Raw genomic sequence first — 26579 nt, 5'->3', positions numbered from 1 at the left:
AGCATGCAGCTCAGAGGGATTGGGATTTCTTTAGGTGTAGCATGTCCAACAGCTCTGGGTTTGACATAGCTTTATATGTTAGGCAGAGATCACCTCGGAGTAGGCGATATGCTACAGAGTAAAGCCTGGAGTTTTTTGAGACGGTCAGTGTAGGGCATCTGTTTGAGGTCAGTAATCCTCTTTGTGAGGTACTTCTGTAGTCTTTCCAGCTGCTGCAGATGTCTTGTGAGGTACATTCCAAAAGGGGCATTGTACTCTATAATGGGTCTAATGAGTGTCAAGTAGAGGGGAACAGTGACCTCTTTTTTCCTGGATGAGAACCCTTTTATGATGAGGTGTGCCACATAGAAGGACTTCCTGACTACTGTGGCGATGTGACTATCAAAGGACAGACTACTGTCCATCTGGGTCCCAAGGTCTCTTATCACACATTTGGTGTTAAGTAGACTGCTGTCTATGTAGTAGTTCATGGGTACAGAGTTTTTACCAAAGGGGATAACAATGCATTTTTGGCATTGAGCTTGAGGCCATGGCTCTGACACCAGGCATCTTTCTCAGCGAGGCCCTTCTGTAGGATTTCCACATCATTTGGGGACTCGACTATGGCTCCTAGTTTGCAGTCATCTGCAAACTTAGTTAGCCAGAGGCCTTCTGTGTTAGCCTGTAACTAACACTAAGTGTTGCAGCTTTCACAAATGAAAAACAAGTTCTTAGAGACACACTATCTGTTACTGGTAGTACATTGAGCAGGTAAAGCTCCATGTACAACAAAGAATTGTAATCGGGTTTCTCTGATATTAACCAAATAAGTTAGAGGTCCTTGAAAAGGATATCAGAATTCCCCACTTGAGTTTTGGTTTGCTCTGCTGTGAAGGAGCATTTCTTGATATCCAATTTTTGAATATAGCAACTTGGTTAATGAGCATAACAACTCCTATAGCATGGCTACATTCTATACCAGGATTGGTGGCATTTAGTGCTGTAGTAACACTTAATGGCATAACAAACCTGTTTCTCTTTCTACACACACACTATGTGCATGATTTAATATTATCACCTGCCAGCACCATGTCCATAAGAACAATGTAGAAAGAAAGATAACAGCGTGAAACAGCAGGCAGGAAACTGGAGTCTCAGCTGTTCTCAATGTCTTCCTTTAAGGTAGCACACGCAGCACACAGGATTAGCAGATATTAACTGCTGTGTTTGCATGGTGCTGACTTTGATGTAAAGTGACAAGCTGCTCACACAGAGGTGACAAATAACACAGGTTTTACTGACACTTCTTTGCTGCAGCTTAGTGGCTATACCATTATTTTTCTCTCTCCCTAAAAGCGATGTCTGTGCTATAAAAAAATCTGCAGAACTAGATAAAATAAATGCATTCTCAACACAACAATGTCACTTAGCCATATAGCATTTTTGTTATATGTTATATGAGGTGTAGGCTTCTTGGTGCTGGTAAATTTGAATCATGCATGTCATTCTTAATGTTCTTAATGCTGATGGATCATCCTTTCCCCCATGCCAGATCCAGGAGAGGATGATAGGTCTGCTGAAGTCTAAAGCAGCTACTGCAGAGCTTATGACACAGCCTTCAGGGGAACACTGCTAAGTTAAGCCCAGTCTTCCACTTTTGTGTTTCTCCTTGTCACACTGACTCATCAGTATACTTACAGTAATATACATTCTGCATAATCTCTTCTAGTAGAGAATGCTAGTCCCTGCTATCCTATGTCTGCTTTTTTTGTAGTGGCAGTATGCAGCTAACTGTTAACCACCACTCCCGAGATGAAAATACAATCTGTGGCACTCATTCACTTCTATTAAGACCCTGTTGTTACATGGTTAATGTTTTGGGGAATGTAGCTAGACCCATTCTTTCACATTTGAAATAATGCCATTTTAATGGCTTGCATACCAGATATTAACATGGATAATTAGACTAACTGTTCAGGGTATACATTCTTATGCTGTATTTGTTTCACCATTTGTATCATGGAACAGAAAATCTGATCTGCGTTAAGATATTGTGTGTAGTGCACCAAAGTGCCATGATGCTCTTTACTGTAATAGCAGATGCAGGTGAAGGCAAGGGGTCGGCATTTCCCTTTGAGATTTATACAGCTTATTTTAATAGAAACAGTTACACAGATTGTTATAAAAAAGGCATTACTTCCATTAAGGCATATGGTTCGATTTGTACATGGCTATAGATCAGGTGTCTTCATAATATGCTCTGCTAAGATTCATTTGTGCAGTATTTTAAATGGAATGTATTTTCTAATGTGCTGCAATGAAATCTGTGCATAAAGAACATTTTGAAGATGCAGTTCAGGGACCTCAACCTTTCATGTTGAGGTATGACAAAGAAGAAATGCTGTTATGAAAATGACAATATCTTTTTCTTGTGTGTCTCATGTCATTTGTATATTCATGCAAACTGACGAGCAGACTGTTTAAATCAAACCCGTGCTTAATGTAGAGCTTTTTTTTTACAAAACAGACCATTTTAATAAGAGGCTTTTCACCCAAATGACACACTGATTAATCCATTCATCAGTTGTAGGGACTAATTTCAGAGCAAGAATGTTCCTTAAAGCATAGCTTTGAGGGAATTATTCTGAGGAGTGAGAAATGATTTATTCTTCTAATCACTTTTTCCTAGTACGCATGTCATAAAATAATCCTTTCAGTAAATGATGTACAGTAGTGAGACTATTTTATTTGTGCTTCAGTATATATCAGTGCTTTACTGTTTTCAACAATTTATGAAGATAAAAGCTGCATATACAGTTTAGCAGTAGATAAATCAAAGATGTAAGGATACAGTTAATTTGGTGATGATAGCATGGAGGGTGGAACTGGAATGTGCAATACTAAAGGAGATATAAGCTTTAGAAATGCAAATCTCTAGGACTGAACGTACAAACAAGTTTATTCATACCAAGTATCATAATACAGGGACTGTGGACTGCAGAATTCTGTAGAAATTTATGGGAAGAATGGAAGTGGCAAAAAGCTGAAGCTGAACGTTCTGACTGACAAGAGACATTTTGAAGACATTTCAAATGAAAAAGTTCAAATAAGAAAATTGCCACAGTGCTTACCATAAATCAGACCCAGAGAAGAGTACAACATGTTTATCTTTGGCTGAACAGTCCTCATAAGATGAATTTCCAGTTACAGCCACGAGAATGTCTGTAATTATGAAGACTGTAGAAGGTAATCAGCTTGAAATGTATCTCCGGCCCAGCCAGATAAGCAGTTTAGTAATGTTAGTTATTCTGAAATACAAACAGCTAACATCAGGTATTGCTTTACAGCATCCATGCACACAATACAGACGTCATATTAACAAATAGTATTTTGGACTTTGTCCTCAAACATTACTGCTAGTGTCACTCCAGGATAAAGCCTTGACTATGACCCAGGTGGCCAAGTTTGATTAGCAACTCATATGCTTGATGGCGCTAGCAAGTGAAGATGCGCATGCCCATCTTTGGAGAGGGGGACACAGCAGAGAGACAAACTACCACAATCCCTGAAGAGGGGTGACATTGCAAAGAGCATTCCTGGAGGACACACTTTCAGGTCACCTATCCAATGCTTTCATCAGTGAGTATATAAGGTTGTGCATTTGCAAGCAGGAAGGCAGAGTGAATCCTACAGTGATGTGTGTAGCTCATGCTCTTTTGAGAGAGGAAGGACTACACAAAATTCCTTTAATTGTTAGGATTCCAGCAAGAGCACTAGAAACCATGAGGACTGCCTGTATGATGGCTTTCATTGATGCTTCTCACCTAGTATAGTAATGGGATATAGTCCCTCATATAAAGGAAAGACTAGGCCAAATATGCTTGGGCATAGTTTGACAACTTTTTTCCCCTTTTTTTATCAATAAAAATAGTTTGGTATCTAAGGTAGGTGTGCTCATTGCTACACAGTAATAACAAGGTACAGGGGTACATGGAAATGAAAGTTGCTAGCCCTGAGTATTCAAATATGCAATAACCCAGTCAGTGAAATTCTATTCAGAATTCTCAAAGCCTACTAGAAAGCAAATTGGTAGACTGCAAAGCTGTGGCCTGTAGATGAAGAAAACTACATGTGCTTGCCATTCCTGAAACCTAGGATCAGTCATTTACCTTAAAACAGCTTTGTGCACACACACACACACACACACACACACACACACACACACACACACACACACACACACACACGCACACGCACACACGCACACACACACACACGCACACACACGCACACACACACACACACACACACACACACACACACACACACACACACACACACACACACACACACACACACACACACACACACACACACGCACACACACACACACACACACACACACACACACACACACACACACACACACACACAGAAAATAGCACATATTAAAGGCATTTACATGGAGAAAATTCAAGCCAAGCAAAATACAGTTTTTAAGAGTCAGTTCCCCTGCCTCAAAGGCAAGCTACTAATAATCCACATCCAACTATCATGAAGTGGGTCAGTTTTGAGACAGGGATGATATTGTTACTGTAGCTATGAGCCTGACATTAATAAATTGGCTGACTTATCGTTTGACATAGTAAAGCAAAGGAGTGCTTGTGCTAAATTAAGAGAGCTCTATAGGAGAAAAATGGATATCAAACCTTTATACTTCCTTGTAAAATGAAAAACTGATGTGGATAGGATGCCTTTGATACTAGCCTTTCATCATTATTGGATACTTTTCATGCTTTAACTCTTGCATGGTTGCCATTTTTTTTCCTTTTCATTTTGTTTATACTTCTCTTGGCACTGTTATGATTTCATATATATATATATATATATATATATATATATATATATATATATATATATATATATATTTGGGTCCCTTTCAGTTGATCGAAAGTTTACAAGTTCGAACCACATATGGCCGGGACCATATGTTTGAACTTGTAAAAGTTCGATCGGACTGAATGGAGATCTCCGTACAGAGTGGAAAGAGAAGATTTCCCATTTCCGCAATATAGTGCAATCTTGGAGTTGGTATATTTAAGTAAGGGGGTGTGGGGAGTGCAGGGGGCATAGCCCCCTGCTATAGACGTTTAGTTTTGTGTTTTTTTGTTTTACATGTTTTTATTTGTGTACAAACTTTTATGATATGAAGTAGATCCATATATATATATATATATATATATATATATATATATATATATATATATATACACATATAGTAAATATGTTAATTCATCCCACAATGTAAATTTATTCATCTTGGCAAATTATATTACTTGGTATTTTTTGCTTAAATGTAAATGGAGTGCATACTGTTTTAAAACAGATTCATGTTTGCACATTCCTAAAACATAGGGAAGCAAAGATAATTCACTGTGGAATATGTCAGAAAAAGAAACATAAGGGTAAGTAATAAATGTACTAATAACAGAAATCGGTCAGCAGGTGTGATCATTTCTATCTACCTCTGTGATGTTAAGGCTTAAGTAGCTAGGGGGTTCGACAGGTGGTATATTGACAGTAAAGTTTATTGAGTAATAAACTATCAGCTTTAGTGACAATTTATTCTTCTTTGGTAAAGTTTCTACAAGACATTCTAAGTAGTCTACAGGACCTCAGAAAAACTGTAACATTAGCAGGTGACTGGAATATGATTCTTTTCCATCTTTTGTATAGAATGCAGTATGCTCCTAGATGTTTTATACAAAATGAAGCTTAGAAAATTATTATTAGACATTGCTAATGGAAATGCTTGTATATAATATGGTTACATGAGAGGTGCTGATCTGTTCTAAAAAGCTAGTCATCTTAATGTATGAGATCACCACCTTTTATGGCTTGACTGTGGTCAGTGTTACAGGATGTCTCCCCTATCTTAGTCTGGGATCCCTCACCGCCATATTTCATTTGAAAATACTAGGTCTAAGACTACTTCCTCTTGAGTGAGTTCCCCTAATTGTAAATCCTGGTGGGTCTTATAGACTATTTTAAGATAAGGGTATGGAAATCCACAGAAATTAATTCCAGGAGTACACTGTATGTGCACAGTTATTGATGTGCTATGGGACTTCTGATGCTGTACAGATGGGCAGTTACAGAACTTACAGTAACATAGCTGCCCAATACAGCTGTTGCATGATTGGCAAAAAAAAAATGATTTTAGGATAAATTGAAATTTATTATCACCTATACTCCCTTCTGCATTGTATAACAAACATTGGAATTTGCCATGACCCACAGAAATACTTGTTTTTTACATAATCGAGCATAGGGGATGAGAAAAAGAAAAGTGGCTATGTATCACCCCCTTGCATCTTGTTTAAAAATGCTGTTGGAATAGAGAGGTTTAGTGTCATTGGGAAAAGAATTCTGGTAGGTATGAATGGTATGACTAAAATCCCTTTTTGCATGCATTTTGGAAAACGGAAGAGTTTCTCTGAGTATTTGTCAGGAGAAGTGTTTATCACAGAAAGACAAATGCCTGGCTTGAATTCCAGAGCTTTTCTGCCTTCCTCATCTTAGCTGGACAGACACACTCCCAACCTGGTTGCCTGATGTATAACAGAGATGTCTCTTTGTCATAGGTTCATAGTTTATTACTAGGCTAAAGACCACTTCTTTATAAAGAAGCAGTGTACATATTAAAGTTTGATACTTTGTTTCCAAAGGGAGTGAATGTTGATTTTAATTGGCATGTATTATTTTAAATGCTTTTTAAGTGTTTTATGGTATCAGTTGGTGACTTTATTGTTTAATTGCCTATTTAGTAGTGTATACATAACAAGTGTGTGATGCGAAGTAATTGTGTACTCCAAGAAGGCAGTGTATGCCGAGACGTCAGAGAGGAATACATCTTATTCATTGGGTTCCTGCTCTTTGTTCTTCGTTGTATTTGCTGCTGTTCTTTTGCTGTTTTGCTGTTGTTTTTGCTGCTGTGAGATTATGGCCAGTGATCCCAATGTGGATGTGCCTAGGATTTTTAGAAATTCTACCATGGATACTTATCAACGTTTGCTCGACAATTATGTTACACACCCTCCTGAACCTAACCATGAACAACTACAATCTGGACTTGCCGGTAATAGTAATAGCAGAATAACAGAAAGCCAGTCCACTGTGTGGGATAAATGGGAAGATGAAAGAAACCACAGGTTATTTAATCCATTTTCAACTATTGGCAGAAGGTATGACAATGCTGTGAATCCAGAATTTAAAAATATGGGTGATAAACTTGAGCAATTTATGAGAAAAGAAACTGTTTTTTTTTTAATATTCAGAGCTTGACCAAGTACTTAGAACTTGATATAATTCCTAGAGGTCTTAGAGCTTATAAAGACCCTGCTATACCATTTGATTTAAAAAATGAAAATGACAAGCTGTTTTTAAAAGTGCTGGGTTGCAGCAGCACATAAATGTACAATAGAGTGGATCTCTATCCTTGTAGAGAGAGAGAGAGAGAGAGTGAAACAGAGTTACGAACTGAAATCAGCAGTATGTGCAGTAAATTAATATATACTTCTGGCTCTGAATCTGTAGACAAGCTGCTTATATACATTAACTTGAAATTAAAATAATTTGAGGAAGAAATCTTGCAGAGAAAAAAGAAACCGTTAGTCAGAGATACCCATGACTATAACAATTGTACTGCCTTTGGGGGAAGAACCAATCGGAAAGCAAATAGAAGTCATGTGAGGTTTCAAGGAAGTGAACGAGGTGAGGAACAGCATTCCTTCTCTTCTGTTGGTACTACTTACAATACATCAACAGGGGAAGATGAACAACATGAAAGGGATGAATATCCAGAATTGCTAAGGGCACAAAAGTCATCAGAATTTCGTCAGACCTTTCGGAATGGGCTGAATGGCCAAATTGAAGAACCACCAAACAGAAAAAGGCAGAGAGAGAAAAAGATTCCAAACCAATGGCATTCTAATCCCCCCAGATTAATTACTACAAATGAACCGAGTGGTGAGAATGCTGGCTATGTTGACAATCTCTCAGGGTATGTATTTTCAAGCAGTGAACTTTGTGTTGAACTGTGGTATGAAGTTTATTCCCACTGTTGTTCCCAAGCTATATGAAGTGAAAAAAGACATTTTTGGACTGGTTAGGAAATTACAATTGAAATGTATGTTCAATAATTTAAATATTACTAAACAAAATGAATGTATTAATGCCAGTAATTCTAGTATGGAAGAGAAGGATTTTCCTGTGCTTCTGATGATGAATACAATACATACAGCTTATTTGATACTAGCTGTGTTAAACACAGAGCAGTTATGTTCCAGGTTTTTTTGATGCTGGCATCAGTTATTTTCATAAAACAGAATTTTTTTTTTTTACTGAAACTGAATTAAATATGTTTTTAAATGAAAAGCAGAATATTGTTTACAATTTAACTAGAGAAGAGTGGTCAGCATTATTAAATATGACTAAAATGAACAGCTGGTTTTCAAACCTGCTTACAAGGGAAACAAACTAGTTGTGATGCATATATCTCAGTATTTGAAGATTTGCCCTGAACATTTGGATGACAAGTCAACTTATTCAAAGGTAGACAAGTCATTATTTGGAAGCCTTAGTTGAATTTAAATCTTTACTTAACAAAGGTGTCAGGTTAGGTGTCAGGTTAGTTATTTAACTGCTGACGATGTTTAGAAGAAGCTAACCATGAACAGTGATAGTATTGCCTCATTCGACTGTTTACCTAAAATTCACAAAAATATACAGTCCCCCCATGGCGCCGTATTGTTTCAGGTAGAAATTATTTCACTTACAATTTGGGACAATTGCTGTATTTCCTGTTGCTACCGCCCTAACCCACACTTCCACACAATCGCACACTTACCTGAACCCGACCCATAACTTTCCACCAGAGCGCTGAAAATAACAAAGCAACAGAAACAGACAACCAAATTCTTTCCCTAGGAAAGAATTCAGTTTCCTGTTACTTCAATATTTTCAGCATTCGCTATAAACGGGTTGATATTAGAACACTCGACATTTCAAATTTTCGGTGTTCTAATATAGACTCAAACATTGCCATGGCCTTGAGGAGATTAGATTATTCGTGGGGGAGTCACCCACTACAGAATATATCATAAATTTAGTACATTTTTGTTTGAAGAATAATTATTTCGAGTTTGATAGCCAAGTTTATCATCAGAAATGTGAAACAGCCATGGGGGTGGCTTTTGCCCCCTCATATGCTAATTTAACCATGGGCTTATTTGAAGTTGAATATGTTTATAGGAAAAGATTTTTTTGTCAATATGTTAAATGTTACTTAGATGTATTGATGATTTAATGTTTTATGTGAAGGAGAGGAACAGGAAGTGCAGAATTTTTTGGATAAATTACAAGTAATCAGATTTAATTTTACGCCCTAGCCAAATTTTTGGGCTACGCCGCCCCCTATATGAAAAAATACTGTAGTCTCTGTAAATCTGATCCTCCAGCACGCCCCATTTATATCCTATCTAAGGCTTAATCGCTTGCTCTAAAGCTGAGTGAAAAAGCGCTTATTCGTTTGTTCTTGTCTGCAATAAACTACAAGATTTAATTTCACATTTGATGGCATCCAAATAGGGAAGAAGGTGTCCTTTTTGGATGCAGATTTGTTACTTAAGGAAGATGGTATACTAACCACAAAAGTACATAGGAAATTTCAGGGGGACATATATTATTTGAAAGCATCAAGTTGTCATCCTGGGCATACGATTGATGCCTTACCTTATGGTGAATGTATACGTCCTTATAGACTATGCAGTGATGAACAAGATTTTTTAAGGGAGATAGTTTATACTTTTGAAATGTTTAAAAATCGTGGGTATGGTGAAGATATAATTGCTAAGGCATGGTATAGATTCAATAAAGAATATATATAGGAAATAACAATAGAAAATGGAAGAGAGTTTCTAAATTAAATAACAATATTGAATCTGGTTGTGAAATGCATTTTGTAACCACATATAGTGGATTTAGTAATAGGTTTTATGAGACAGTACAAACACAGTGGTAACTGTTATCAAATTTAAAGGTTGGAAGTTCATGGATGCCTAATAAACTTGTTGCTTCATATAGAGTGGGTAGGAATATTAAGAGCTTTTTGGTGAAATCTAGGTTTTGCAGACCCAAGGAGGTCTTATAGGAGTCATTAAGAATAAAAGGGACAGTAGGATGTGGCAAATGCAAGACATGCAAATTTATTGTGCCTTATTTTGGACTCTTAAATGGTTGAATATTTGAAGTTTGTGGGAATTATAGGTGTAACACTGAGGGCATTATTTATGCCCTCAGATGTCCTTGCAATAAGTTTTATGTGGGTGAGTCCAAAAGAGCTTTTAAAATAAGGCTATTAGGACATGTTTGTGATATATTAAATAAAAAAGGAACAGAGTTCAGTGGCACAACATTTTTTGGAAGCACATGGCAGTTCTGTTCATGGTTTACAAGCTACAATTTTAGAAAAAGTAGAGTGTGTATTTTTGGGGGGGGGTGTCAGCAAGAATAAACTTCTTTATAAAGAAGCGGTGTACATATTAAAGTTTGATACTTTGTTTCCAAAGGGTATGAATGTTGATTTTAATTGGCATGTATTATTTTAAATGCTTTTTAAGTGTGTTATGGTACCATTTGATGACTTTATTGCTTAATTCCCTGTTTAGTATAGCAATGCGCCTGGTGTGGGGTAATGCTAAGTTATACACGGGTTGGCGTGCATGGTATAATAGTGTATATATAACAAGTGTGTGATGTGAAGTAACTGTACTCCAAGAAGGCAGTGTATGCCGAGACGTCAGAGAGGAATACATCTTATTCATTGGGTTCCTGCTCTTTGTTCTTCGTTGTATTTGCTGCTGTTCTTTTGCTGCTTTGCTGTTGTTTTTTCTAAAGACCACTAGGGCCCTTACAAACCCAGCTCTGCATCCCAAATCATTTGGGTCTCGAGTATCATGGGTGTCTATATGGGGGGGTCATGTTAGTAGGGAGGCAACAAAGGAATTTGTAGAGGGATGTTAATTAGGATAATGCCTTTCTTGTTGACTACCTTTGTCTATAGGGGACATGGTAACCAGACCGGTGGTAAATTTACAACTTCCCATCCAATTGTCAAGGTTTTGTTTGAATAGTGTCAGGGATGAACTCTGTTTCACATGGATGGAGACCCTATAGCACAAGATGGGGATCCTTTGGTATATCTATCTCTCCAGCAAGTTCTGTTTATGTCACAGCTGGAGTTCAGATCCCTACATCTAGTGTTTCTGGTGCTGTTTGCACATATTCAACAGATCCATCGGGGCCGGGTCTGAGGAAACCCTGTAAGTCAGGCAAAGATCCCCTCTCAGCAGACTGTAGGAAACTGTATACAGAGACAAAGCCTTTAGGCAGTCAGTGTAGGACAGGGTATTCATGCCCTGAATTACCTGGTGAGAAACCTTTATGGGCATTCCAGCTGTTGCAAATGTCTGATTAGGTACATGCCAAAGGAGTCATTGAATTCATTGATAGATCTGGGAAGGGCCAGGTAGAGTTGTATTATATTGGATCTGGATGCCATACCCATATGTCATATACTGTATGTCCAGCCTATTAGTTGGGTGACATACAATGATTTTCTTACTATCTTAGCTACATATTGATCAAAGGCCAGATTATTATCTGACTTTTTTGCTACAGTACGAGAAAATAAGTCATTAGTCACTGCAAATACTGCCAATGTACAACATCCTACCTTATCCTTATTATAAAGATAAAAATATTTATTCCTGTTTTCTATTGCCTGTTTGTAGAATAGACATTTGTGGGCATCAGGAACAGAAGTCAGTGTCTATTTGTTAAAATGTATTTGTTGTAAAAAGAAAATCCCTAAACTATAGAAATGGTGCATAGTAATTAGTATAAACCAAGAACTATGCAGAGAAAACACTACTTGTTGTGTCTTTCGGCTTTTCCCAGTTAGGGGTCGCCACAGCAGAATTCCGGTCCGCTAATGATTGGTAGTTGATTTTTACGTGCCGAGTTATCAGCCCTGATGCCCAACCTTCAATGAAGGCCTGCCCATTCACGCATGTCTCCATGCAGAAGACACTGTAGCTGAGAATCGAACCGGACAGCATCTTACTGGGAGGCGACAACGCTACCGCAGCACCACCACCACAGAGAAAACACTACTGAGGATCCAAAATGGTAAAATCAAGAATTTTAATGACAAGATTGAGCACTGTCTCTCACTGTGGAGACTTCATCATAATCTGATCTAATCTCCATAGAGAGATGAAACTTCTCAATCTTGTTATTAAAATTCTTGATTTTACCATTTTTTGATCCGTAGTGGTGTTTTTTATGCATAGAAAGAAAATCCCTCACATTTGCTTTCATATTTGCTAGGTTCAACCAGAAGACCATCAAGCTGAGAACAAAATCTTTACAGGTCTGTATGAACCAGGAAAGGCTGTACATCTCGTCAAGGGCTGCCATAGCTTAAGGCAAGTCATCTCTGGATGCACCATTTAAAAATGAAAAGAAACGCATCTACAAGAGAATGTATCCTGGAAGGCTGACAATATACTAAGTGGGTTTACTGCATTAAATTAAGTGAGGTGACTTTGCACCTCACAGCTCTGACACCTCCTTGGATCAATACCTCTCTGGTGATGCCCCTTTGGAGGCTGCCATGCTGTCAGAGGAAGACATGTTCTCCTAACCAAAACCTTTCAGATTTCACCAACCAGTCAGCCCACATGACTGTCTGCTGGTTCCAGGTTCCAACATTTGTACTGTGATAACTGAGAGAGGGAGCAGAATCCACTTGGCTGTAGTACATGTGGGCATCGGCTGTTTAAAAAATGAAGTCCCATTTATCCGCCTATAACTGGAGACATTTAAGGTGACCACTACACCTAAAAGCAGGGTCAAGATATCCAAATGTTAGATGTACTCCATTTTGTCTCATCATGTGCTGGAAGGCCTGCACCCCACCCCCACCCACTCAAACAATCAGATGAATTTGGTTCAAGATTTTATGCCTTTTTTTAAGAGTGTGCAACAACCATCAGCACAACCAGAAATGTCTAGGTTCACAACCTTAAAACCAAGTGGGAATCAATCCCACTCCCCACCCCCACAAGTAATCAGAATTGTCTGACACTGTGGAGGATAAATTAGATTATGTAGATCAGATATCTTCTGTTTCTTATAAATCCGACACTGATGACACCTTTTCTTCCATCTCCTCAGCAGATGATTTCTTATTTGGAGACACACTCTGGGTTGGGAAGCTAAAGATTTTTCTCTTGCTCAGAAAAGATATAGAAAGCTCTGTCATTCCACCAATGATTGAAACCTTGGAGGACACTTTCACCAGTGGATCTGTGGAGTTGGAGTCCCAAAACCCTGCTCACAGGAGTTCTGACCATTTTTACAAGGTTGAAAATTCCTGTAAGTACCATATAAAAACCCATTTGGTGAATCAGCCATCCTATCCATTGATTCAAGCAAGGTATCTGCTGGGGCTCCAAAGAAGAATTTTGTTCCCACAAATAAGAAATGTGTCATACTTGACCAGTTTAGGAAGAAGATCTGCATGTCTGGCACACAGGCCTTCAGGGGTCAGGACTGGTTCTGAGGGTCCCTCTGATCCCAAATTAAGGAGAAGGCTGAGTTGATGGAGGGCAAAGCTGCTGATATATAAAGTGCTAGCAACATGTCCTCACCTACTAGGTTGCAAAGCATTCCATCAAGCATGGCTATGATGCAGTGGATGCTTCATTCTGGGAATCAGCAAATAAGGTCATTCATTCATTAGAATATATTACTTGCTGAGGACACGGTCCCTGCTAAATCATGTGCAAACACAGCTTCTCAATGCCCCATTAGAAGAGCAGTTGTTTGAACATCTAGCTAAACAAGTGATTTAAGAAGCTAAAGAAAAAGGGAAACGCTATGCAGTCAGTGAAACATCTATTCAGTTCCCCCACTACACATAGCACACAGCACACGTCACTCCACTGAAAGTTGGCTTTTCCACCAGAGGCAACATAAAGTAACCAGCAAAAGAGAAAGAAAGGCTAGTCCAAAAGAAGGAGTCTTCAAGGCCAGTACACCATAAGGGTTCAGCTGGGACTCAAGTCTTCCGTCACTCCACTCCTCATATCCTTCTCTACCCCTCTCTCTTCCATATCACATCCCCACCAAATACACACATACTCAACTAGGGGCTATTTCAAAATGAATGGGACAAATTGGGACAAAGATTCTTGGGTTTTAAGTTATTTTGCTGTGAGGCTGCAGGCTGCAGATTGTAAAAAGACCAGGTTTCTCAGGCAGACCCCTAGTGCCAAGAGAGGAAAGCTGTCTAATCAAGTCCATCATGCAACTTGGCCTTCTAAATCAGGGGATGTGGATTGTCAGAACAAGAACAGGGAACAGGCTTTTACTCATGGTTCTATATAGTCACAAAGAAAATTACACTTAAAATCATATATTCGATTTATCAAGGCAAAACAAGTTTTTATAATGCCAAAGTTCAAAATACTAACTTTTCAGCTGTAATGTCTCTTCTTCCTTCAAATCTCCTGGACTTGAAAGATTCCTACCTCCTCATACCCACAGCCAGAACAGGCTTAAATTCCTTAAATAAAATGAGAGAGTATTCACTGCCAGTTTACTTCCTTGCCCTTTCGCTTGTCTGCTGCACCCAACATGTTCAGAAAGTGCCTACTGCTGGATCAAGGACATTCATCCTTGACTGGCTGACTGCCTAAGTTAGGCCCCATCCAGGGCTTTTCCTTTATGTATTTGACCTGCCTCATTCAGGCTGCAGCCATACAGGAAAAACAAACAGCCCTGCAGTCCAGACTGGTCTACTTTCAGTCACTGAGGCTGTCTCTTAAAACCTTCCAAAATCACAGCTAATGCTCTCCCAACAAGTCAAGTTTCCTGAAGCACTTCTAGACACAGTAAACCAGAGGGTGTTTCTTCCCTGTCAGAAGGTGCTGTTCCTGACATCTTATTTCATTACTATAGTAAAATAGAATCAAATTACAGACAGGAAATTCCTTAGGACACTGAGGCACATGGCCACCTTAATCCTTGTTATCCACTTGACAAAGCTTTATGTGTGAAAAACAGTGGTACTTGAGGAACATGTGGGGTGAGTATGCCCGCTCCCTGCAGTTCCCCAGTCCTCTACTGTCTTGTATTAAAAAGAAGCTCATTTGGGGAGGAAGTGTCTTGTACCAACTAGGACTGGAAACGATACAGTCACCAAAGACTCATTAGACATTGTTTGGGGGGAGGGGGTTACTCAGGGGAGCTTGAAGATTTAGGGTACCTGGAACAAACTTTGGAAAAAATAAATCAATACAAAGGAGATGATGCCTGTTATCTTAACCATAAAAGCTTTCCAACAGTGCTGGCAACCAGAGACTCTAATTGATGTGCAATATCACAAAGCAGGGGGAACCTGTTCCTACTTCTTGTGCAGGCAGGCCATGGAGGCATCATGGTAGATGTACATTTATATCCCTCTTTCAGGAAATTTCATTGACAAATCAGTTGAGCAGAACAGAGGCATATACTTACAAATAACTGCTTAATAGGGATGAACGTCTGGGCTTGGGTCACGGGTGATGTGTGCCAAAAATAGACCTTTTAGCAGTGGTGGTGCTGCGGTAGCATTGTCACCTCACAGTAAGACATTGACCGGTTCGATTCTCAGCTAAAGCGTCTTCTGAGTGGAGACATGCATGAATGGGCGTACCTTCATTGAAGGTTGTGTGTCAGGGCTGGCAACTCGGTATGTAAAAATCAACTGCCAATCATTAGCGGACCGGAGTTCTGCTGTGGCAACCCCTAACCAGGAAAAGCCGAAATATACTAACAGTTTTTCTAGAAAACAAACTGCTAAGAAAAAATTGAGCCAAAAGAACACCGGCCATGGGAGGCCTGGACAGCAGATGCCATCTCAATAAGGTGGGCAGGTCTGTTTCTCTATGCCTTTCCCTCCCATCCAGCTTCTCCTCCTCAGGGTAATATAAAAGATAAAGAAATTAAAAATGCTACTCATAGCTCCATTTTCAGTGAAACAATGAAGGTTCTCCCTCCTACTGAGTATGGTAAGAATGGCATCTGTTCCACTGCCACAGCATGTGGACCTCTTGACTAAAAACAAGAGTTTCCTCTTAATACCAAAGAATTAACACCATTGGAACAGTGAATATACAGAGCCTTCTAAAATTCCAACACCACTGCACTTAACCAGCTGAGATGAAAGTGTAAATATTATTAATTCTTTTAAGAAACTTACTTATAATTTTATTTATCTCTGTGGTAGACTAACCTGAAAAATGGTTAGTCTGGATCAAAATTTTCCCCCACTGACAAAATAAAATAAAATGTAAATAAAATAATAGGAGTGGATAATTGTTATGGTAAAGAAATGCACAGTTACCAAGTGAACAAATATTTTGGAGTTAAATACTTGTCTTGAAATTTTGCATATATATATATATATATATATATATATATATGTGTGTGTGTGTGTGTGTGTGTGTGTGTGTGTGTACTTAATGGAAAGGGGTAGCAAATGAAAGAGCCCACAGTAGAAAGAATTTGAGTAAGGTTACTTTTGTCCATCAAATGAAATATGTGCCTTTAGAGTTGGCAGGGTTCTACTTGAAATCACGTGCCAATCAAATGGAACACTTAGCTTTTTATGGGGAAAATGGCCTTTACTTTGAAAGGAGAAAACTGACATTGCAACCACTTCACCACATAGATTTTTGTAAATGTCATTTCATCATTAACAGAATGTCACTTGGCAACATTGTGTACAGAAAAAAAAATCTAGTGTGTGGAGGGGTAAGATGATCTTAGTGTTTAAAGAAAGATTTTTAGCAGTACAATCCACATAGCAACTGTCCTCTGCTCACATTTATAGTCTGATGTATATTTAATGGGCTTATGATGATAGAAAATGCTTCACTGATTTGGTAAATCATCCTTTATACTGTAGAATAGTATATACTCTCTATGTATGCAGTTTCCACAAAGAGGCCGCTTGTCATCTGTAGAAAGCTGAAAGCTCTGTAAATACATGTTATGTATCTTCATTTTGTACGGAGATGTTGCTGCTTGGAAGACCATGATCATGACAGGTATAGTTTCACCTGCAGGCTGCAGGGAAAGTATTACAAATACAGACTCTGATGGCAGCTGTTTGGCCCATTTGGCCTGCCAAGTCTTATGCTGTCTAGCTTGCTATGAATGTCTTTCTTAGTCAGAAACATATTTATTTCCTCCAACCAGCTTAAAGGATTATTTTACATCTGTCCCATACCTGGATGACCTCACACCATTTCTGAAACTAGCACAAAATCCAACACCATGGTTAAATGCAGAATAGTAGATATATATATATATATATATATTTTTTTTTTTTTTGTCTGCATTAGTTAACCTGCTTAGTGAACTGGTATTAGGACCATTTTCTGCTGTGACACAGGCTAATCACATTTTACAACATAAATTTTATAATTAAGTGTACGATTTACAAACCTAGAAACATAACATGTAGTTGTACTAGCAGAACGTATAGCTGTAGTAAAGCTGAATTAGTAACAAATGCTGCTTTTCTTTTTACTTGGTACTAGAATAACATACTATTGGTGTATGGCATGTGTTATATGCCGAAAGACAGAGTCCCTGATTCCATAACCTATTTGCATATTAGCATCAGGACTGAACATGGCATCCTTTATTATTTGGAAGGTAGTTCGTTGTACTACACAGGAGAGACAAATAACTAGTATTACCATTCTTTGGGATGGGCTAGTAGCTTCATCCTGAACTGAGAATATTTTGCTGCTGATTCTAGATTGCTGGAGCCACTTTACAGAAATGCTTCAAACCAACAATTTTTCCAAACTGAGGTTTCTGTAGAGCTACAGTAAGTTGTCAGTCTGTCATGGCTCATAGTCCATGGGTCTTGCAGAAAGTCCATTTAAGAGTGGGACAGTCGTTGTGGTATAACAATCCCAAGGGGGCAGGGGTGGATGAGCAGAGGCTGAAAGCCATTTTGCTTTATGGAGTTTACTGCAGTGGTGTTCATTGCTGGGTGCTAATTTGCAAAATCTATTCATTCTATTTGTGGCAATGTGTATTTTGTTTGTGACAGTTTAAATAAAGTTTGTACTCTGAATGGAATTTGTTGTAGTGATTGGGGCAGTGTATGCTGATGCTGGAAGAAGGATGTTTATGGCATGGGCGCTTCTATTTTTGGGGATGATGTTATTTGATATTGTGTAGCAAACTTTGAGTTGGGCTTTAATTGACAGATAAATATTTGTATTGTTGGAATGGTTCTACCTTCATCTTGTCTTGGCCTGAGGTATTGTGAGGGCCAGAGATCATGCAAACAGTTTTGGAGATGTTATGGTTAACTTTACTGGTGGATACCCACTGGTACACTGTACTAAATATTCAGTGGTAAAAAGCAGCACATGCCCATCCTGCCCTTCCAGAACTTATCATCTGTACATATGGCAATAGTTTAAAGAGAAGTAAGGTTGTTATATTACAGATAAACAAGGAATACAACTGGACCAAGTATATAATGCTAGAAGTCAGATAACTGCATATTAATAGTTCACTTTGTCAGAAAGTTATTAAATTATTTACATGTGTCTATGGTGAAGTCAAGTTCACTTGAGTTTTTGTAGAAGGAGAAGGTAATAAACCTCTCAAAAGTTCTTTTAAGATCAATAAAAATGTCACCTGTGTGACATCCCTTTTTTATGGTGGCTTATATTTTGCCTACACCTCTGTAAATGCCCATGAGGATATTGTAGTCTGCTCTGAATCCATATTGAATACTGGGCATTAAGCCATATTTATGAGAAAGGTCAACTTATAATGTGCATTGGGAGATATTTTCATCTACTAAAGTGCACTGAACTTCAAGAGGGATGTAAAACAAAACCCTATGTACTGCAACGAGTTCAGCAGTGTAGCTACAGAACAGTTAATAACTTAGGAATGCCACTTTTTCTTTGGCTAGTTAATGTAACTGTTGTAACGAATATACATTATATCTTTATTTTGAGTCCAGTCTCTAACTCGAGGATTTAAGTGCTATTTGCACTTGATGCTGCTGTCTTTTTATAGCTGCATTTCTTGGGTGCTGATCCTTTGCACTTATTATACATCAGAAGTTGTTTTGTCAGAAGTGCTTAGAAATAATTAACTCAGCTTCTTTTAAATGCGTGGAAGAAGTAATGCACCCATTATGCACCAAAGAAGATAAACTCTGCTGTTTTTGATATCTTATCTCAAGTTTAATGCATTACATTAAGATTTTCGGGTAGCACACTTATTTGACACAGTGGTACCACTTCTCAATTTTGCAAAAAACATTCTCTTTAAGATCTAACTAGTTGCTCAAGAAGCCCTAATAACTTTGAAATCTCCATACTACAAAAGCCTGTTCATACGCCTGATGTCAATGTAAAATGTACTGGCCATGTTCTAAAAGAAGTGTAAGGAGCATACCCTTTCAACTGTTATAACCTCCTTATAATATATATATATATATATATATATATATATATATATATATATATATATATATATATATATATATATATATATATATAAAATATATATTTTGCTCTTTATTTTGTTGGTAAAGATGACCCACTGAATTTTTTCTCAGAACTGAAAATCCCTGTTATGAAGTCATGAAACACTGAACCCACAATGCCTGACTCCCTAAATTAGTGTATAAACTACTGTATTTCTGTGCTAATTACATTATTAGTAGTTTCTCCTTAGAAAGTCAAGTAATCTATTAGTTCTTACGGGTGGAGCTCAGCACATTGAAAACTAACATATGTGATGATGTAGTAGTGAAATCACAGTATAGGTAAGAAGCTGCTGTTTTAAAGAGGTAAATTAGTTTTGATTACCCACAGTGCTTTGCAGTTATCACTGCCCAATCAATGCCTACTATAATATAATCTTGTGGATGTGGTTTACAGAGATAAAATGAGTAAACACTAAAACTAAAAAAAAAAATAATACACAATTGTCTTTATTTTTTTTTTTTTTTTTTTATAAAATCACTTGCAGGTTTAACATATAATATAATGGGAAATTGTAAAAGAAAGATACATCTGAAAGTGAACAATACACTTTAAATAAATTGTTTGATATCAAGCACTTTTCAAATATTCTGCTGGAATTGAATTTTATAAAATATGGGTACTATTTTGTTAGGATAGAAAACTGTTTAATTGTTTGCGAATCATCATTTGGAAACTGCTGTGTGTGGCATAATTAGTTACTGCATATTTGGAAATTCACATATTGTATTGCTTTAAGTTTTTCACAGCACTTAACTCAATCAATGGCAACGTGAAAATGGCTTCATCTGCAGTTTTAGTTGAAGTACAGTTTCCCTTTATTATTAACCACTCTTAAATTGAGCTCACAGGTAAAAAGCAACAATTTTAATTAAAGCCACATTTTCCAAAGTATATATAATGTATATATTTTTTTCTGACAAATAAGTAACTAGCAGACCATAAAATGCAGTCTTATAACTATACTTTAAAGCACCCAATCCTGTGTGCTAAAGGAAACCTTTTCCTCTCATCTGCTGCCACAAGTATAAACATATTCACTGGTTTGTGTTTGAATGGTACATCTTAACTCTACTCTGTTGACTCATATAATTTCAGACAGACAAACTCATTACAGAATCACATTATTTACAAAGATAAGGCATTTCTCTTTTAAATAATACCCTTGCATAATAGCTGTTTGTCATGGCAGCATTGGAAGGGGTATTGAGTGTGGTCACTTAGACTGTATCCTCTTGACCAAACAATGTCTTCCACCCTGACTAAAATCTGTATTGAACACTCACTGTGTATTGTATTGCATTAATGCTGATAAGGGCCTTGTGGCTAGTCTACCATATGGTTAACAAGTAACAAACTCACTATACTACTCCTTGGGTATTTAATTGCCATTGTAGGGCCTACAAGAAATAACTCTAGTAGTCTGTAGTGCATCCAGCAGTTGTTTATTTAGCCCAGTTTCGAATTAAGCAGTATGTCATGTTTGTGTCAATAATTCAAGGTTTTACCCATGGCTGTAGTGCTTTTGTGAAGCAGGTGTTGAACAAATGCTGTATTAATCACAGCCTGAACATGTAATCGCTATTGTACTATAACATTTAAAAAAATGCATCTCAGCTTTTCTAAAATGATAATGTAACTGTAGATTGGAATTTTCTTATTATTATAGTTTTTCATTGCAGCTGCAGTTTTATGAAGTATAATGCATGATGCATATAAAATGTGTATGTGGTAGCATCTAGTAACATATGTGTGCAACTGTTTGTTTATGGAAGTTTGTAGTTTTCTTAAAAGGCATTTCTCAAACACATTTAGAACAATGTGATGAGTAGAATTAAGAAATGGCTTTAAGTATAATGGACAGGAGTCACAGATTGTGTAATTGCACAGGATTCTGAAGGCTGACCTGTATACCACAGCCTGTATAATTCATAATGTGGTCAGTATGTTACGGACAAATGGCATACACTGTTTTTTACCTGCATGTTTCATTTCCAATAGGTGCATAGATGTAAAGCAAATACTCTTAAGATTATGTGTCTCAAAAAGATATCCTTTTAGAAGGGAATTTTCTTTGTGCAGTTCATAGAAGGTTTGTTCATAGATTAGTATTAGGCTAAGTACCCTTGTGGGCCATTTTTTTTTTAAGTCTAGCCAATTGCCCCATGTGAGAATCAAACCCTGCACCTTGTGTCTGTAAGGTAAACACCTTAACCATTATGCCAACCTCCCACCCTTAATGAGATATGTAAGGTACATGTTAGACTTTTATTCTGGTACATTCTGAGCCTTCTTTTTTTTCTCTTTCACAGCCAATGCCAACTTTCCCTACAACGAAGGGCAAGCCCTAACAGATGGAGTCAACAGAAATTCTGCTATCATTGGAGGTATGATCCCTTTAATTTTAATTCTTATTTGGTATAAATCAGTCAGTGCAATACAAGTTTTCAAATGATCTAATGTTTCAAAACCAGTTAATTATTATACAGAGTTTATGTTATTTACTTATTTAGATTAGTTTACCGGGGTAGAACACTGATCAAACCATGAGCAATTACAGGCTCAGCCCAGAGTTACATAGTAAACATAGCAAGTTTGTTTGTGTCTTTCGTCTTTTCCTGGTTAGGGGTCGCCACAGCGGAACTCCGGTCCGCTAATGATTGGCAGTTGAGTTTTACATACCGGCTTGCCAGGCCTGATGCACAACCTTCAACGAAGGTACACCCATTCACGCACGTCTCCACGCAGAAGATGGTCTAGCTGAGAATCGAACCGGACAGCGTCTTACTGTGAGGTGACAACGCTACCGCAGCACCACCACTGCAGTGTAGTAAACATAGCAAGTATGATTAATAAAATATACATACAAGATCTTAATAAACCAAATATACGTACAGTTACAGAAGTGGAAAAAAGGGAGAATAGAGTTGAAGAAGAGTATCATGACATGGGAAAGATGACAGCAGTCAAACTAGATTTTTATTTCACAAATAGGCAGTAAGGTATGGCCAGATGTACTGAAATGTAGTTAATCCCAAGGGTGCAATGTAGCATAAAGAACAGTTAAATGCATGATTGTCATCTGTGATTAATTGACATGAACATTAAAATACTGCCAGGGAATACCTTACTGCATTACCTGGCATTTGTATGCTGTTTCAGTTTTCTAACCATATTTATTTTTATTTTGTAATATAGGTATACTGTAGGCATTAACATGAATTACTCTTTACATCAAATTGTTTGTGACATCCTTGTAGTGATGTCAGGCATGAAAAGTTGCAGTGCAAATTCTTCATACCAGTGTGATATGAAAAAGCACAAAATATTTTAATTCTTCATTTCATGTAAAGATTTTAGTAGTAAAGCAGTGCCTGTGCAACTTGATGTTCTGATTTAATCTTGCTCATTTATAAAAATAACCAAACTTGACATTTATATCATGAGTTTTGGGTGTGTAATAGAGATGTGTGCCTTCTGGAGGGTAACCTTTTGTAGATTTCAGAAAAAGTATTTTGCAATGTTCATCTGCCATTACTTAAGTCATTTTTTTCCCAGCTTGTATTTCTATTTTTTGAAACAGCATCCACTGCTTTGTTCTAATTTGTTCTTTATTTTGATTTGTGTACTTTAGTTTTTGAGTGCAGAATGCTTATCTGGATTATTACAATGAAATACAGGAACAAAACATACCAATGGGCCTGATTCCAAATAATTAATCAGAAGTGAGTAAATAGGTCATTTGGAGTAGTTACTCCTTGACCGATTCCAAAATATAGGGGTTCGCCAGACTCCATTCAGCATATGCTATCATTCATTGCCAGAGACTAGTACCCAGTTCCAGAAAGGAAATCAGATTTGCCGCATCAAAATAATTCAGCATTATACATTGTCAAATTCAACAGTACACATGGATGGATAGTTGGAGAAGCCCTTTAAACTTAGTAATAGGCTTCTCGCCAAGGCACAATTTCTTCTACCTGTTTGTGGAACTACGTAACCTATGCATTACCTGGTAAAAGCCAGATTGCCTGCAGTACCTAGGACCACATACAGTTGGAACTATAGTGCAGGTTTTGGGAACCAGGGGTGGAGTCTGGGACCATGCATTTACATGGTTGTGTAGTGCTAGCTGTCTCCAGAGCTGTTTTGGAAACCACTTGCAATAATCTTTTGTTAAAAATGAAAATCTTTCCCTGGTGATCTAGTGGACCAGTTTGCCCATCCCTGTTTCTAAATGGCAAGTCAGTCCAACACTGAGACACAGGCCTATGATAGTCTGAAGTGCCACCCATTCACTTACCCTCCACATCCCAGGAGCATGTAGGTTAACTAAAGCTTCCTGCAAAAAAAGTGCACTGGCACAGGGAAAACAGGCAAACTGCATACAGAAGGTACCCTAGGTGAAAAGAGAACTGAATAACAGTGTTGTGAAGTGACAATGAAACTACTTTACTGCTGCACTACCAGGGAGGGTAGAAGCCTTCCAAATAATTAATCAGAAGTATATGTTAATTATCTGTGTATATAATATGTAGGTTAGGAGAACTCGTCTACATTAGAATAACCTTCAGTTTTGTAGGAGTATAATATATAAGATATGAACATTTTGTTGTACTTTTGTTTAGCTGAAATTGCATTTACTGAATTCATTTTTTAGCAGGAGCTGCTTAATTATGTCATTATGCCATTGTTTTAACGTGGATGGAATATTAAGAGATTATGACCACTTTCAAGGCCTCAAGGGCAGCATAAGAATGCAACTGCTGTTAACAGTAAAACTGAGGAAAATGTTGGCACTAAAATGCCTATTGGGTTATGAAAATGCCAAAATAACCCTTCTAAAGAAATCAAGTGTGACGAGATATCAAGAGTGTCAGCTTTTGGCCCCATTACATTTCTGATGGACCTTCTTTGAAAAGGATCAATGTAACACTAAGCCAGGCAGTTTGGATTTATCTACCTTATGTACTCTCCTTTTTTGTACAGAGTTTATAAGCTCATATCCCTTTAAAGGCCTACACTGGTATTCCATCAGCATTGCATAGAACCTTTTCTGCTGCATGAGGCACTTTCTTACAACAAGCTTTGCTAGCAGCTTCTTCAGTTCCACTGTACTCTCACTGTTTCACTTCCTGTAGCTGCATTACGGTAATATCTGCACAGGGGCTTCCTGTCATTGATTGATTTGATCGTTGTTCTTCAGTGACTTTTACTCAAAATGTAATACATGTATTAACCTGTTAGAGTGGTAAGTAGTACTAGGCAATTTTGAATACCACAAGTAACTGTATTTAACTCTTTTTCTTGACTTCTTTATTTTAAGAAAAATGTGTAAGAGTTTGATAAGAAACAAGATAGAATGGATATCAGGATGAATCTCAGTAAAGGCGATTCATAAAAAAAAACAGCAAAAGACATGAAAAAAATGCAAACCCTCAAGTTCCAATTCTAATTGTTAGGAGAGAGCTAATATTCCAGCATATGATCTTAGCAGCAGCTATGGTTATATCCCTTGTAACCATACTAGTTCCAGGGGACTTGAGTGGTAGATGAACCTAGCACTTAAGCAGTTATTAACAAAGCTATTCCTGGCATGATTATATCATAAAGAACAGAATCACCGACCCCCCCATGGTTGAGCCAGCAACAACCATTCCCTTTCATCCTCCCCCACCCAGCTGTTGTGCCTGAGCTGTTAGGCAAACTCTGGTTGTCTACGTGAAAGTCAGGACTTCATACCTTTACACCACAAAGCCAGAAACTCATACCTTGTAACATTTCACAGTATAATTTAAAATAAATTTGTCAGTTATATGGTCAACCTGGCCTAAATTTAACCCTGTGTACAAATGTCAGTACCTCTACAATTCTTCAAGATCATCTTATAAAGATGTTCATCGTGCATACAGCTGCAGTCATAACAGATGGGTTATCCTGCCGTCAGGCGGGTCCTCGGTCATCCGAATTCCAAAGTCTAGTTCCGACGTCGGTTGTCGTCGCTTCTTCCCTGACGTCAGTGCAGCAGGGGTATAAAAGAGCCAGCCGACGCCATCTTCTTCAGTTTTTCTTGCCCCAGATGTCAGGTGCCCCCAGAAGGAAGGCAAAAATATATACAGTAGTTTGCAACAAATACACCATAAAGGTGCCAAGCAAAGCAGTTCCCAAGTGCCGGTCGGCCAGCTCCTGAGATTTACGAAAATATTTCAGCCGAAGTCTTCTTGAAAGCTAAGTACCCTGTTGGGGAAACTTTTCTTGCCTCAGACCGATGTCAGACAAAGTTAATAATTGCATTTCATGTGGGAAGCAAATACCGCATAAGGATTTCCACTCTTTCTGTATTCCTTGTTTAGGCCCAGACCACGACGTCTCGGCCTGCCGTTTTTATGCTAGATTCAACAAATGCACTATTAAGCTTCGGGCGGAGTTCGCCCATCACTATTTTGGTAAAACATTTATATTATATCGTCGGATACTCCGACTCCAGTTTTGAGTAAAAGACGCAAAGATAAGGACTGACATATGAGGTCCGCGACTTCTACTGACACCACGCTAAGGCCGACTACCGGTTCTCAGGTTCTCAGCGAGGCGCCTACGCAGCCCCTGAGTACCGATGACACTTCATTACCGGTGTCTTCTGTGCCCAAGGTCGCAGGCTCCTCGGCCCCCATTCCAACTACAGATACCGACGCCACTCTTGGCGGGGAAACTCAGAGTTTAGACAGGCCTGCCATTTCTCAAGGTGTCTTCAGGCCTTCCACCTTCTCTATTAAGGCTTTCACAAAATCTAAAGCAGCCATGAAAACTAAAAAACAAGGACCTCAGACCCCCTCTCAAGGCCCCATGCCTAAGAAACAGATGCTCAAAATGGCTGAGGATTTAATTACTCTTATCAGG

The 26579-nt window shown here is 38.1% G+C and overlaps 1 protein-coding gene across 1 annotated transcript in view; it reads left to right on the top strand.

Moving 5' to 3' along the window:
* The window catches only part of CNTNAP2 (contactin associated protein 2), a 7772136-nt gene that overhangs the window by 7736924 nt on the left and 8633 nt on the right, over positions 1 to 26579 (top strand). Inside the window, exon 22 of the mRNA XM_044064985.1 lies at positions 21995 to 22069. Coding sequence (XP_043920920.1) covers positions 21995 to 22069 — 75 coding nt within the window. The remainder of the gene's footprint in view (positions 1 to 21994; positions 22070 to 26579) is intronic.

This window comes from Protopterus annectens, chromosome 3.part0, assembly GCF_019279795.1.
Source record: "Protopterus annectens isolate FY-2018-M chromosome 3.part0, PAN1.0, whole genome shotgun sequence".
NCBI lineage: Eukaryota > Metazoa > Chordata > Ceratodontiformes > Protopteridae > Protopterus > Protopterus annectens.
This window is presented reverse-complemented; position numbering and strand designations above follow the sequence as displayed.